At 41.8% G+C, this 15,584-nt stretch overlaps 1 protein-coding gene across 1 annotated transcript in view; it reads right to left on the bottom strand.

Moving 5' to 3' along the window:
- The window catches only part of SGSH (N-sulfoglucosamine sulfohydrolase), a 275,269-nt gene that overhangs the window by 104,268 nt on the left and 155,417 nt on the right, over positions 1-15,584 (bottom strand). Inside the window, exons 5-6 of the mRNA XM_086931051.1 lie at positions 10,142-10,298; positions 9,901-9,982 (exon numbers count right to left, since the gene is read on the bottom strand). Coding sequence (XP_086787177.1) covers positions 9,901-9,982; positions 10,142-10,298 — 239 coding nt within the window. The remainder of the gene's footprint in view (positions 1-9,900; positions 9,983-10,141; positions 10,299-15,584) is intronic.

The raw sequence follows: 15,584 nt of genomic DNA, 5'->3' as shown, positions 1-15,584 counted from the left end.
TTCTGAGGCAGATGCACTAGCACTTTACAGAGGGCAGCTCTTTGAAGATCACCTTTATTAAAGTTAAAGTGAAGCATGAATGCAATGTCTTTAATTGTGTACTGGTTGGTGAACCAAACAGGTGGTGTTGGTTGTATTAAATGGGAAACAACATTCAGGTATATTTGAGAAGGTGCTTGCACCCTTATTGGACACTTGGGCAATTTTTCACAAGTCGGACTGACAATGGTGAACTCGTCAGCCTGACACTAGTCAGCATTTTGGTTGGCACTCTAGCTCCAGGGTCGAAGGAGGCCGATATAAGATGATCTGTTGTCAGCACAATGGCAGCCATGCTTTTGGTTGGTTGAGAGAGGCTGAATCCCCTAGCAAATCGCAGAAGGAACAAGTAATTAGATATTCGAGCGATCAACTAAGCAAATAGGTAATAACTACCTCGGATATCAATTTGGAGAGAGCGGAACAAGTGTAAATATTTCACACCTTAGGAAGGAGAGTCAGTTATGTTTTTCTCAGAAGCCAAAGCATTTGCTACGATGAGGGCTTATTAATGCACTTTCCACAGTGAGACGTGCAGTCGAATTTAACCTTCTTTTGTAGACCGGAAACCTCAATGTTTTATTCAATACGAAAACATGGATGATGCCAATTTTGATGTTGGCACAACCTGTCCTGAAGGGTACAAAATCCTGCACCACTCCCACATTGGTTGCAAAGGTGGTGGAGTAGCTATGTTTTTAGGTCTCGCCTGTCGATGCGCATGCGCATCGAGCTTGCGAGACTATTGGGGCTTAAACAGTCTTTAACCAACTTGCAAGGAATCGTGGCGATTCCTTGCAGTGCCCGTGAAATTCAAGCTCAATGCGCATGCGCATTGAGCTTAAAACCGCGTGCACATGCCCCCAGCCGCCTGCCTTGCATTTTTTTCCCCTCAGGCGCACTCCTCCCACACCCCCGCTCCGCCCCCTCCCCTGCCTGCCGTGTCGCATTTCGAATCACCGTCTGTTCCCTCAGCCGCACTCCAGGCCCCTGCTGCTTTCACACCCTCTCCCCGCTCCGCCCCCTCCCCTGCCCGCCGTGTCGCATTTCTCCTCCCCCCTTCCCTTCTCTGCCTTCCCTCCGTCTTTACTGTTAATCAAAAACTCTGCTTTAGGCCTACGACTTTTACCTCGCTTCACCTAACCTCTTCTTTACTCCGTACATTAGAGTTCTACGTGTTCTCACCCACAATTGACACAACACTAACTTTGCCCCTAGCCCTACACATTCTTGGCGAATTGATTCTCATTCCATAACTCCTACACCTTTAAGGTAACCGCTTTTTCCAGTCTGAGCTATGAAAAGTACTACAACACTGGTTTGAAAATTTGCATGAATCAAATCCTTTACTTGATCACTCACTATAGTTGCTCGACCTTCTATTTTCCGTTGAGATTTGTTTGTACACAACTACAACTTCATCATCCAACTACTCACTCAGAGCAGCTTCAGCAGTTTAACTCCATTCCTTGGCCCCCAGCCGCCTGCCTTGCATTTTTTTTCCCTCAGGCGCACTCCTCCCACACCCCCGCTCCGCCCCCTCCCCTGCCTGCCGTGTCGCATTTCGAATCGCCGTCTGTTCCCTCAGCCGCACTCCAGGCCCCTGCTGCTTTCACACCCTCTCCCCGCTCCGCCCCCTCCCCTGCCCGCCGTGTTAAGGTTAAGGTATTGGTTGAGTGTATGATTATTATCTATCAGCAGTATGTGTTATGAAGCATTGTATATTGTGGACCTGTATTAAGGCACATCCAGAACATGCGCTATTGCAGAGTTAAATGTACCGTCTTGATAGCTGGGTGCCCTTTCATTGCTTCCTCCCCTTTTCCTATCCTTTGATTCCTGGATTGCAAAAATAGGTGTGATACAAGGCAGTTGTATTCGCATTACGAATGCAGAAAATAGACTCTTAGGAGGTGGGAACTATATGAGCTACTCCCAGCATATCAGTGTCGCTTATGTGGTCAGCTTTGTTGTATCAAAAGATGAAATTATAAATATCTAGTAAATCTTCTTTCCGGTTTCTCATTAGTAAGCATTATTGTAAGTGCAACTACAAAAGTACAATTGGACTTTCATTTCTTACCATTTCTATTCCTTTGCTCAAATGTCCTTTTGTTACATAAAATCAATAATAGACACTAGACATAAAAAAGAACAACTTGTGTCACAAAATTCCAAAAACAGATGGACTAAAAAACTTCTTGTAATTATTGCAAATTACTTATTTAATTTTAATGTAATTAAGACAATAAGAAAGCCGATATGCTTTTATAGAGAAGGAACACAACTCGAGAATGTCAAAAGGGTGACATTTCCCTCAGCAATACAGCTTTAGATGCAACATTAAGTTGTTTGTGTTTCTCTAGGGAAGACTATGGGGGCTTAAACAGTCTTTAACCAACTTGCAAGGAATCGTGGCGATTCCTTGCAGTGCCCGTGAAATTCAAGCTCAATGCGCATTGAGCTTAAAAGCGCGTGCACATGCCCCCAGCCGCCTCCCCTGCTGCACTCTCCTGCTCTCTAGAGATGTGGCCTAACGAACAGAGCTGCCATGTAAGTCACGTAGATACAAAACATGTTGCATTCCAAATGATATAGGTGTCACATTCGCGAAAGTTATAACTATTGGCATTGTAAATGACAAAGCTATCAATTTAGCTATTTTAAAAACCAACAAATAAATAAAATATTTTTCATTTACAAGACCAATAGCTACAACTTTTCTAATGCGAGACCTATTGCATTTCCAATGCTTGTTTTTTTTTAACTGCTGGGGTTTTGGATCTTTGCAACTTAAGGCATCGGAAGAGACCCAGGTTTTAGGCTTCTCACTGAGTGGGACAGCTTCTTGCTCTTTCTCAAGGCTTTTGTGGTATTCCCCTCCCCATCCCTCCTCAACCTACGCACAATTTTTCACACTTTATTTCTCCTTTAGCCCTATTGCATTCCAACTTCTTTATGCTGGGTGATTTTAACATCTGGGCGGATATGGACCTACTAGGCTATATAGGAGCCTTAAGTCTGCAGCAATTTGTTTTGGGCGCGTATACTTGAACATGCTTTGGATCCCATGTTTGCACTAGAGAGACTTAGTTCCCTAGTAGGATTATAGCCTCTTAGTTGGACAGATCATGCTTTGCTCTCTTTTTAATTTGGAGGGTAGAGAGAGAAGTCTTTGACGAGAGAGCAGCAAGCAAGTGCCTGGTACAGGGTAGCACATCAAACCTGTACCAGCCCATTTGAGCCGCCACTAAACTTAGGTACTACCTTTCAATCGATGATGATTACAGTTTCTATCAGCAGTGGGTCACTTATGCCCTGAATAAGGTACTGCCCATCAAAAGCAGAGTGGCCAGTTAAAGATTATCAGCGCCTCATTATTAGGTTGAGCCACTGAGACAAATTGCTTTGCAAAAAACTAGAAAGAGCTTATTGAAGGACAAGGAGCGCTTGAGGACAGAATTAAGAGTTTACAAAATTAGCATTCGTACAGTGAAAGAGGAGTAATATAAGACGGCTATTCTGGAGGCTCCAAATGACACTAGAAATATATGTGAGCTTGTGCGCAGTCTGTCTAACCAGAACTGCACAAAGCAAGCAGGAACGCCCTCACAAGCTTGCAGAATATTTTTGATGATAAGGTTCGCACTCTCGGAGACAGCGAGCATCCCTAGCAGTCATTTACGCTATTTCGATTTCCACCATACAGAAACCGGCTCTGACACAGACACTAGACCAAGGGCCATGCACCCATTGACGACACTGGGATGACTGTTCCATGTAGGCACCTTAATGACCACTCAAGACATAAGAGCAGACGTGAACAGCACCCCACTATACGTATTCTTAATCCTTAGACTTTGTGCCACATGCAGAGACACATTTTTGACGTTCTCTGACACTTTCCCGGAGTTGCATGAAACTATGCTCAGCACGACCACTCCATGACAACTCATTACACGGCTATATGCTAAAATGCAAGAGAAAGCAGCACTCTGTATGCAGAAGGCTAGTGACCTCTGGCAACAAGACCTAGACACAGAGCTAACGGAGAAACAATAGGTATACTACTGCACCTTGACTGGTTTGCTATCCACCATCCACCACTAACGACTGATGCTTCTTAAATACATTCACAGAATGTATCATATCCCCAAAGTGTTGAGTAAAATGGACCTCATTGAGAGCGCAGGAGGTGTACAATGTGGGGCACCGAATGCAAAGTTTCTACACTTGGCATGGAGCCGCCCAGGAGTGGCGGCCTTTTGAATTTTCAGTGCTGGACATCACAGACCGTTTCATAGAACATCAGATTAACTGAACCCTGTTAGTGGTCCTATTGGGGTGGGTCAAGATGTCCCGAAGCAAATCAGACGCTTAATGGACAAACTTTTTCCTTGCTAAAAGGCAGCTCACTATGTGTTGGGGATGAAGACCTTTGCCCTGACCTGATTCTGGCTGCGAAATGCCATATATTGTCATGAACAGTTGGACGCCTATTTGGACCTTATGCCCCAAAGATCGACGCCCAAAGACTTATGAGGCCCGCTTGTGATATACCTCAGACCACCCAGACTCCTAGGCTGCAACTGCAGAGGAACCGGACTTGTAGAGACTAAGAACATTGATCCTTATAAGTCTGTCATAAACATGTCACCAAGTATCCAATGGCCAAGGACGGCCCGGTGAACTACTAATTGACGTCCCTAAACCCCAAGTATAGTGGCATATCGCAGGTGGTGGGGATTTAAAGGCTCTTAGAGGAGTGCACTGCGATGACCATATAATTTACATATTAATTGTTGATTTTGAAGTACCACTGAAACATGTGCTGCTCAGATACACTACTACAAAGCTTCTAAATGTATGGGATGTCTGTAAGCTTGTACTTTTCTTACTTAATAAAAAAAAATGTATTTAAAAAAAGGTTTGCACTGTCATGGTTTTAATAAAACCTTCTTTTTCTTTGTTTAATTCCTTGTTAGGTCGCTGCCACTCCACCGAATAAACTAGAGTCCTTGGAGCGGATATCAGAGGACTGCTTTAAGGCGGTTCCACTTTCAATTGCTTCAGGCTCACCATTCGATCCTTTACCTCCCAGGGCCTGGAAGACACTGGTAGACTTTTTTGTTTTCTCTGCTTTTAGCAATTTGTAATCAGCCTCTGGAGGAGGGCATGGAAAACGGTCTTGGTACAACCACTTCTCAAGAAAGCGTTGGTGAATCACAAGTGCTCAGAAACTAACGTCCCATTTCCCAGCTGCCCTTTCCAATTAAGATGTTAGAAAGGTTTGTCAACAGAAAGCTTTTTGACCATCTGGAAATGCACTTCCTTGTGGACGAGGTGCAAGCTGGATTTAGGCCAGCTCACTGAACAGAATCAACTTTGGTGTCTGCTTTGGATGACTTGTGGCTGTGGACAGCGTGCACATGTCGGCCTTAGTGCTACTAAATCTGTAAGCTTCTTTTGATACAGTGTACCACAAGATCTTGATCGTAAGATTAAACGAGATCGGGGTGAATGGTAGAGTTCTCGAAGGGATTCAATCCTTTCTGAAGGGCAGATCACAAGCTATACCATTGCACCCTTCCTGCTCTTCCTTTAAGCCAGTTAAACATGGGGTGACTCATGGCTCTGGCCTCAGTCCAACCCCGTTACATATTTATTTATGCCCAATTGCCGCACTTATTAGATCACATGGCATCAATTTCATCAACTAAGCACACGATACGTAGTTGATTATAACTTGGACCACTTCCAGACTAGCACAGTGGATACTTCTCACAATTGTTTGATAGACATACCAACTTGGTTGAATAATTACGCACTAACATTTAATGGAGATAAAACTGTGATCCTTTACTGTGCTACAGGAAAACCAGCCCCCCTTCTACCATCGAATTTCTGGCCCGTGTTGGGCAATGTGCTGCTGGCAGTCGTCATCTGTACGCAGTTTAATTAGACAGTGGCCTTTCCTTTACTGCACATGTTAAAAACACCTGTTCCACCTGGTTTGTCTGTTGCGCATGCTTCAGAAAATATTGTCTTAACTTCCCATTAAAGCTTACTTTGCGATCTGTACCTCCTACAATTCAACCAACTTGCTCTATCTCATTTAAGACTTTTTTACCCCTCTCTCCCTCATATTTCCCTCTCTGCATCAATCTCACCTCCCCTTCTCTACTTCACTCATCTCAATCTAATTCTTTTCGCACTAGATATCATCTTCTCTTCCTACCCTTCCCACCTTTCTCCCTACCTCGGTCTCACTCCTCTCTTTCAATATCTTTGTAAATGTTGCCATCTGTCTACCTTACTGCTCTCTCTCCCTCTATCTCTCTCTACGTTATGCCTCTCTTTCATTTTCTCACTACATATTTACAACAGTTTACCTCTTTCTGCCTTCACCTCTCTCTAGCTCAACTCTCTTTTCATCTTAACTCTTTCTAACTCATCCTTTAGTGTTCTGCACTCCTCTCCCTGGCTCTACATTTCTTTTCCTTATCTCTAGTTCTTTCAACCTCACTCTAAAACCTTGCCCATCTCTTTTTCTTTAATTACCTCTTTCTACCACTTTCTATATTTTCTTCTGGCTACTTCATCTTTTTCCCCTTAAGAATTGCTCTACTTCACCTCTTTAGCTAATCGTTCTCTCTTTTCTTTTCGTTATACCCCTACTTCTCACTACACTTTTCGCTTAATCTCTCTGTACTTCTATTGACCGTTCCCATTTCACTTACTCAACAGAGTGGGAAGTTACTGTATAGCCAGATAAGTGTCAATTAGAGAAGAGTGAGAAAATAGGGGAAGACAAACAAGAAAACGATCAGATTTCACCCAAAGGAAGACCGAACATTTTCTGAGCACTGCTTTGATTTTCACTGTTGCAGCAAAGATGTCACAGTGAAGGGGAGTTATTAGTGATTACGAATATCTAAAAAATAAAGCAACAATTTTAAGCACTGGGTCTTATTTTAATATTATGCACTAGTCCTTTAAACATACAATAAGTCGCCATTACCATGTGTTTTTATGCAAATGCGGAATAGACTGGTAATGAAGTGAAGTCCCCATAAAATGTTATTGTTGAAAGAGAAAATATTGGTATCCAAGGGTAAAAATGCTTGTTCAAGCTTTCTTTTGGTACTACAGTGCTTGACGACATTGGGCAGATTGAACTTTCTGCTGTTTCTGCGTGCCTCCAGTTCTGAATGGCTAAAATGTAGTTCAATATCGTTGGCATCCACTTCCCCATGATCTTCAACATACTCTAATGTCGGTTATTAATAATGCGAGCAAAGCAAGGGACGAATGCGTGTCGTACCGGCCTATCTCCCTTCTGAATGTGGAGACCAAACTCCTGGCCACAATTCTAGCCTGCAGGCTCAGTTGGGCAATAACCGGGTTGATACATAGGGACCAGACAGGCTTCATATCGGGCTAATCGACCAGACAAAATCTCAGACGCTTGTACAACTGGCTGGACCCTCCTATTTGCGCTCTGTATGGAGCCCTTGGAAAGTTGGATCAGGGTAACAGGGGAACAGCAGGAGTGGCAGAAGGAGAAAATCTCATTATAGGCGGACGATGACCTGCTGTATGTAGCAGATCCCGCTGCAACTTTAAGACCCCTTCCCAAGATTGTGGAGGTCTTTGGGGACTATTCTGGCTACAGGGTGAACTGGGTTAAGTCGATACGGAGTAAAATTGGAAGTTGGGATCAGAGGATCTCAATCCCTGATTCAATAATAGTGACTGGGAAGGGTTTTAAGTACTTAGGCATTTTTGTGACGCTGGACCTTGAACGCTTTTTAGGAGCAAAACTTGGGTACCCACTGATGGTGGCTTTGCACGTGGAAATAAGCAGATGTAGGAAACTGCCCCTGACGATTCTTGGCAGAGCAACAATCCTCAAGATGATAACTCTCCCCAAGCTGCTATATGTGATTCAGAATAGCCCCTCTAGCATACCGAAATCCTTTTTTGTTTGGTTGGACAGGGAGGTACGGAGCTAATATGGAATGGAGAACCCCCTAGGATTGCACTGGGGACTTTATGCCGTCTGGGGTACAATGGCAGGATTGCCCTCCATCCCTTACGCCTTACGGGCATTCTATTGGGCCTCTCCGCTCCAAGTAATCAATGATTGGGCTCATGCCCTAAGGGACGACACCTTGGTGCGCCTTAGAGTTGCTCCATGGAGAAGTCCTCTTGGGGGGGCTTCTACAATGGAGATGGTAGGTCTGTCATAATGGCCTGGGGGTGAGCAGTGCTGGTGGCCTGGGACAGGACTAAGACACATTGTAGAGGACGGGATGAGTGACCGAGGCCATACCTCTGTGGGAGGGCGGTATGTTGCGAATTCGAGAAGCTTCCAGACCTGACCCGCTGGGACCTGATAGGCATCTCAACCATTGGGGATGGTGGCTCAATGGACTAATGCATCCACTGCAGGGGCCTGTGTTCGACCTCATGGTCACAGGTTCAAATCCCAGCGGGTCCACTCAGCCTTTCATCCATTTGAGGTCGATAAAATGAGTACCATTGAGTTGGGTAACAATATACATCTGTTATTTCAGCGCCAAGATGCCCCGTTGTTGGGGTGAACGTGCGCTTTACAAATACACGTTATGTTATGTTATTGAGGTGGAAACAATTAAATCCTTTGCGTGTCTACAGAAGGAGTACGAACTAGTGACCACCCAATACTATAAATATACACAACATAGGCATGCTCTGGTAGCTGAGGTGGAGGGCTGGTCAGATCTCTCTGACTAGTCCCCCCGGAGAGTCACTTGGGAGGTTACACTTGGACGAGGAGCAGCGTCTGCCACCTAAAGAGTGATCATAAACAATATCCCAGGTAATATCAGGAGCTGATGGGAGCGTGATATGGGAGGACGTAGACTGGGAAGCGGCCCTGCTGCACCCCGAGAGGTGGCCATCAGGGCACGATCCTACCTAATACAGTTAAGAGTATCTAGCTAGAGACAGACTACACACATGTGGGTACATTCCTAAAGCCGGTTGTATACTTTGTGGGGCCCCCCATAGGGTCCTTTTTGCACATTCTCTGGGATTGCCTACAAGGAGAGCATCCTCCAAGAGCTAGAGAATGTATTGGAGGAAGATATCCCACTTAATCCACACTTTATTATCACTGGGGGTCCCAGAGGATATCGACTTAACCCGCAGGAAACTGTTATTCTGTTCCCTGGCCTACTGGTCACTAAGAGGGATATAGTTAAGGTTTGGAGGGGCATGAACATCACCCACTAAAGCCCACTGAATAATGAGGATGAACAGGTGCAGGGAATCCGAAAAGGAGGTGTATGCAGCTCTTTAAAAAGTCAGAACTTTAAGAAGATCTAAGGCCAATGGAGGACTTATTATGGACTGGGATCGGAAGAATCTCTGGTGAGCCAGGCGGAGGCCCTGGATAAGGATCCGATGCGCCAGCAGTCTAGGACTGGGCACTAATAAGGGCCCTTTAACCAACCCCCCCAGACTATCTTTCCCATCTTCAATTCCACCTGCCCCTGCCTATGGGCCTTTCTTCAAATTATCAGCTGCTCTAAATTTTTTGATTGAGTGTATAATGACAAAATAAGAAATACATTTTTTTTAAAAAATATTGTCGGTATCTTGAGAGTCTGAATGTGTTAAAACTAGATACATGTAAAGATGTTCCAAACAAGGTGTCCCAAAATACAATTTGGCCGGGGCTCCATATCTTTAGGATATTCATTAGATCTTGTGCTTCCCAGCTAGCTCTGTACTACTATAATACCAATTAATGCATATACACAGGACTAAGTTAGGAATGTCAACACTCATGAGAACAATATGACAGAATGTTACCTTGGTCAATTCGACTAATAGTGGTGTACTGTTCCGCAAGGTCAGCCCGAGCAGCAGGAGTATCTTGGATGAAGTATGGGACCTGAAAATATTAAACAGAAAAAAAAACAATTATGTGGAAACCTATTCACAGCTCATAGCTTTGCAAGCCTTCAGGGTTAAGGAGAGGACACGATTTCTTAGGAGAAAGCCATTTGTTGGAATGTGGGCATATGTCAAGGGAGTATGAAGTAAGTCCTACCTGGACCTGCTCTGGTTTGTAGTACTGAGGTTTCCAGTCAGGTATCCAGCCCATGCCACTCTCACCATTGCCAAACTTTTCACAGAACTGTCCGTACTGGGGCTGAGAGTGGCCGCAGCGGTGGGGGTCATGAAATGCCACATAGAGGAAGAATGGTCTGTGGGACAAAACAAAGAAGCAAAAGAATTCCGGTCATTCCAAGATCTGCATCTCTCAATCTCTTCTACTTAGCCAGACAGGCAAGCTGTTGAGCAATCAACTAGAGACCACGCATGTACCTAACTACACAGAACAATATTTTGTAACAATAGCCAACTAACACAAATACCTTTATCTGCCAGAGGTATCCAAAAGTAGGCAGTTTTATCTATACCAACTTCATGAAATTAGGTGCCTTTCACACTCTTCACATGTTTGACCAAAAAAACGATTTTGCGCATTACTGTTTACACTAAAAATCTGCGCTTTGGCAAATGCTGTAATTTATGGGTTTCTGCTGACTTTTCCCCACCATTAATATATGGAAAAGCTGTGCATTTAATATCTGTTATTTTTCTTAGAAAATGTATAGTTAAAGAATCTGTATTTTAAGAAGAGATTTTATCTAAACACATTCCCACTCGATTCTGCAAGAAGTATATCTTTCAAGTTGTTGATAAAAACAAGAATACTGGAGGCAAAGTATTATTTGATAATACCTGTTAAACACAGATTCAAATATACATTTAAAAGTCCACGTACGTTAACTTAAGGCGCTAGAGAACATCAAATAGATGTACGATAAAAAAAAGTGCAGATTTGAAAAAAATTAAAAATACTATGTAAGCCATTTGCAGGAAGACCATGGCAGTCAGAGGCTACTGCCCATTATATTTTAGCATCATTTGCCTGTAGTGTCCCAGGGCCACAATACCAGTGCACTCCAAATTGGATAACCAAGAGATTACCTTTAGGCACTTGGCTTTTTCGGGAAAACTGTCAGTGCTTACTCCAGGATGTGGAGGGGTTTACAAACTCATAATGCAGTATGACAAAGCAGATAATAGTTTTGCACACATTATGAGTGCCTCAGAGCGTTATCCTAAGGGCGGATAACACCGGGAGCCATTCCAATTAGCCAAGTGTATCTAGGCCCAAATTAACTGGAATTGTAACTATAAATTATATTTATATAGCGCTTACTACCCCCAGACAAAGCACTGAATCGCTTTGCGGCAAGTTGTACGCTACAGCACAACCCAATTCAGGGGTATATAGCTAGTATATTAGTAATATGTGCTTCCTTATCCTTACAGGATTAGTACTGTTAAGTTAACGTCTCAAGATCTCATGCATTTACTATAGTGTTTTGAATAGGGATGGATTGATTAAAAGGGAATAGTAAAGGAGCAATGTGAGATGTTACTGGGAGAGGTGAACATGTGCACCTGTAAGTTTGATAATCAGGCAGAAAAAGAGGGGCTTGGAAAACATGTATACAGGTTTGGGATAAGTTAGAATGTTATTTAAAAATGTAATTTAATCTATATATTTTTTTATAATGTAAACCACTTACCCATCACTAAAGCCTAAAAAAAAACATTGATCATCCCTTAACCATCAATAAAACCTAAAAAAAACTAGCTCCTTTGCTATCCTTACACAGCCCTATCTCCTAAAAAATCCCTCACCCCTATCTAGCCTGTAATGGAGAATAAAAGTTAAATACAGGTTGTCTCTATCAATTCTCACTATCAAAAGTGATTTACAACAATTATTTTTGAATTTAGACAAGTTAAACGGCTAAGTCGAAAAAAGTGAGATTTCATTTTGCATGGTAAAAGCATGCAGAATTGTTTTTGGAACATGGAATTGTGAAAACGTAAACAAAGAGAGAGAGACGATGATAATTTACTTCTACATAATCACGTGTTTGAGAAACTAAACATAGATAACATAGAAAATGTGCTAACGATAAGTTTTAAAATGTGTCAAATAAAATGAATGCCTGCATAATGAAACACCTTGAATTATTAAAATACCTAATTCAGAGATGATTGATAATATGTAGATTTGCAGTTATCCTCTAGTATTGTGTTATAAAAGCGTGTATTTTAGAATGACACGTAAATATTTGTTATAAAAAATGATAAATATGCAAATGATTTTTTTGGTAGTGCCTAATCCTGATATATAACCTTTAGAGAAGTATAATGATTGAACTTAATTAAGGAGACGAAAAATGAATATTAATGTGTGTCTTACATTAATCACAACATGGTCATAATTTAGCTAAAATTTCATGTAGGCCTCAGATGCTTTTTCTCTTGCCCGAAAGGCAGAATCGGGCTGACAGTCACTTTAGAGGCTGTGAGAACTTTTCTTGAAAATTATTTTCTGTGCTCTATAACAATGGGCTCAATTTAGATTCAGCAACACTTTTGACAATGTATCGATAGAATTACAAACCCAGAGAGAGCATTTAGGAACAGACAGACATTGAGCAAAGTGAAGTTTTCTTACTTCCGAGGAAAGGATGGAAATATATTATAATTGGAATTTTTATGATTTTGCCAAAGTATTACTTAATGCTTCTGGATATTTTGTGAGGTATTGATCACACCATGAGCAGCCCAAGCTGGACCACCAAAAGAAACCATAGGAGATGACAGAAAAGACACTTAGTGGGCACAAACCGTAAGCTTTTGGAAGTATAATTGCCTCTTGGAGGAGGAGTAGAGCTGGCTGACATTTTCTAATTTCCCTGCCTGGCATGATTATATTAGAAGATGGAGTGGATTTAACCAAATTTGGAGCACACTCTTCCTGAGGTGCGATGGCCAGCAAAGTATTTTTGTCTGGTCGTACGCTTTCAGATATTCTTAAAGCGGCAGACTGGTCTAGTGCTTCTACCTTTGCAAGTTTCTAGCTTAAACCGGTGGAAAACGTGAGCAGTATGGCGTTAAAGAGCTTTAAACTTGCATAATGATAGCCTTCGGTCTTGTAATGAAATGGCAGTTCTCCAATTATCATACAGAGAGAATTTTGGTTTCATTAAAGACCACAGAGGCTAACATTATCCCACTCTCCACACCCATGTGGAGTAAAGTATAGAGTTAAACAATTCTTAAGTTGTATTTATATCTTTTATGTGTCTTTATACCTATGTTACCAGTACATTTTGTTGCCTTTGCAATGTTTATTTTACTTGATAACTCTATTTCCTTTGATTTTAAGTGGTTAGCGCTCTTTTTTTCTGTATTTTACAGACAATTCATCACTATGAAGTTTCTTTTCTCCTCAAGAAGTACCATCACTACTACAAGATTATTCCAATGAGATTAACCTTTTCATCGCAGCCTTAAGAGGATAAAACTTAGTTACACTATTACTATGTTATTTTTCTACAAGTTCTATGTAATGTTTTACTTATGCATGTTCTTTAAAGGGCTGCATGTTGAGGCAGCAATAAAAGTTATTGCATAATGTTAGCCTCTGTTGTCTTTAATGAAATCAAGATTCTCTCTCTATGATAATTGGAGAATCACCAGTCTCAAAAAAGGTTATGGAGACAAGATGTTGCTTTGGGCGCCCAAATGGATTCTGGAATGGTAGTTGAAAATAAGCAAGGAGAAAGGTGTAAGGAGGAAAAGAAACATACTGAAGAGCGAAAAGCTCAAGTACTTCCTTTGACTGATAAGAGTCTAGAGGCTATAGATGATAAATTATTAAACACACTTTTATTGAATAGACCTCCAACTTAAATGAAGAACAGAATAGTTCAGGGACAAATCAGTTTGTGGGTTTAAGGTCAGAACTCCCACCTGCAAATTTAGATCCAGCCTACAAAAGAATTTTCTTGGACGAAATTCAGACTCCTCCTAACTTCAAATGTAGTTATGACAAATAGTTCTGATGCATTATCAGTTCCCGAAACTATGGGTCCGATTGTTCCTCTTTATCAAACAGGGTGAGGAGTTTTGCAAACCCATGTAATAACAGTTCCAATTGGAACTGTAGGACAAATCCATTCCTTACATGAGACAAGAGAGATTATGAGAGTTCAGGGAACATTAGCTACACCCGGAAGAACTGAAACCCATGAGAGTGGTGTGGAGATGTGTAATAGAATTAATCCACCATGGAAGGGGGAATAGAGCCATTAATAAGAATTACAGAAAAGAGACTTGAACCACCAAGTAGAGGTCAGCGAATGATTACTGGGAGAGTTTTGCAAATGGGAAATCGGAAAGCAGATTCACAAGTAGTGCAGAAGACAGGAGAAATTAGTGGAGAATCTCAGCGATCAGAAATGAGTACCTCGATAGGGCTGTCTCCGGAAGAACTTGATGACAGGTTTAGAGATATAGGTCCTACTGGTAGTGTACTAAGTAATATATATCGAAGAATGAATATAGATGTGAGCAAATTAAAAGCAGAATTAGAAGAAATTATATTGGGAACAATTAGTCCAGAGAGACTATCGAAATATCGTGATGAGGAATTACTATTCATGTGCAAGGATATAACATATAAAGCAAGAAATACCCATGAGAAATTTGCTGAGGTAGGACAGAAACATGGGGTGGATGTAAAAAAGTCCAAAGCTTTACAGAAAACATATAGATTGGTTTTCAGTGACAAAGATTTGGAGAGTCTGAATCCCTCTGGAAAAATACTGCAGATTGACATAGCGGCACTCTGGTCTCAGGCCAAGCCCCCTAGAACATGGAAGTGGAGACGGGGTGGACTAGTGCGGAACTCTGGAGGAACCCCTCTTTGAGGCCCGGGGCTGCCCTGAACTATCGTAAAAGATTTGGGGTAAATGGTTCAATCTACTGTCCTGAGGGGTGTATGTGTGTTTTTAAGAGTGATGGTACCTTCATGCGAGAATCCTTCCTGAAGTTTGATTTACAGGTCTCTGCCATTATAATTGCATATTATTCAGTTACTCTGCATGTTTTTGCTGCCAATGTAAATTTGTGGTTCATTTTTTAAAATCAATAAACTTGATTATGTTAGCTCAATAAAAGATCCATTGGAGGACCAAGACCTGAAAATTAGAAAGGTGTATTATTATAAAGAAAAGTAAGTTTATGATATGGGCCGAGTGAGAGGAAAGGATATAATTGAAGATGTTGAAGTGAGATACATTTTTGATAAGTTTTCCGCTGCATCACCCGGAAACCTAATAACGGCTGCCATACGTTATATATATATGTGTGTGAGTGTGGTAAATTCTCGAATTGTAAAGTACATTTTAATTGTATTTTATATGATAACACTGGAATATTGAGAGCTCCAGTGAAGACAATGGAGTAGCTCTGGACTTATAATGACTGGTATAAGCCCGGAGTTCCAACAATCTAATGTTTGTCTTCATGTTTCTTCTTTTTTATTTTAGAACATTCTACCCTTACTGGGTGGAATATTCTGATAGCCTTAGAGCCCTTCTGCCTCAAGC

The sequence above is a fragment of the Lissotriton vulgaris genome, chromosome 7 (genome assembly GCF_964263255.1).
Source record: "Lissotriton vulgaris chromosome 7, aLisVul1.2, whole genome shotgun sequence".
Lineage (NCBI taxonomy): Eukaryota > Metazoa > Chordata > Amphibia > Caudata > Salamandridae > Lissotriton > Lissotriton vulgaris.
The sequence above is the reverse complement of the archived record's forward strand: the minus strand, read 5'-3'. Positions and strand labels throughout refer to the sequence as shown.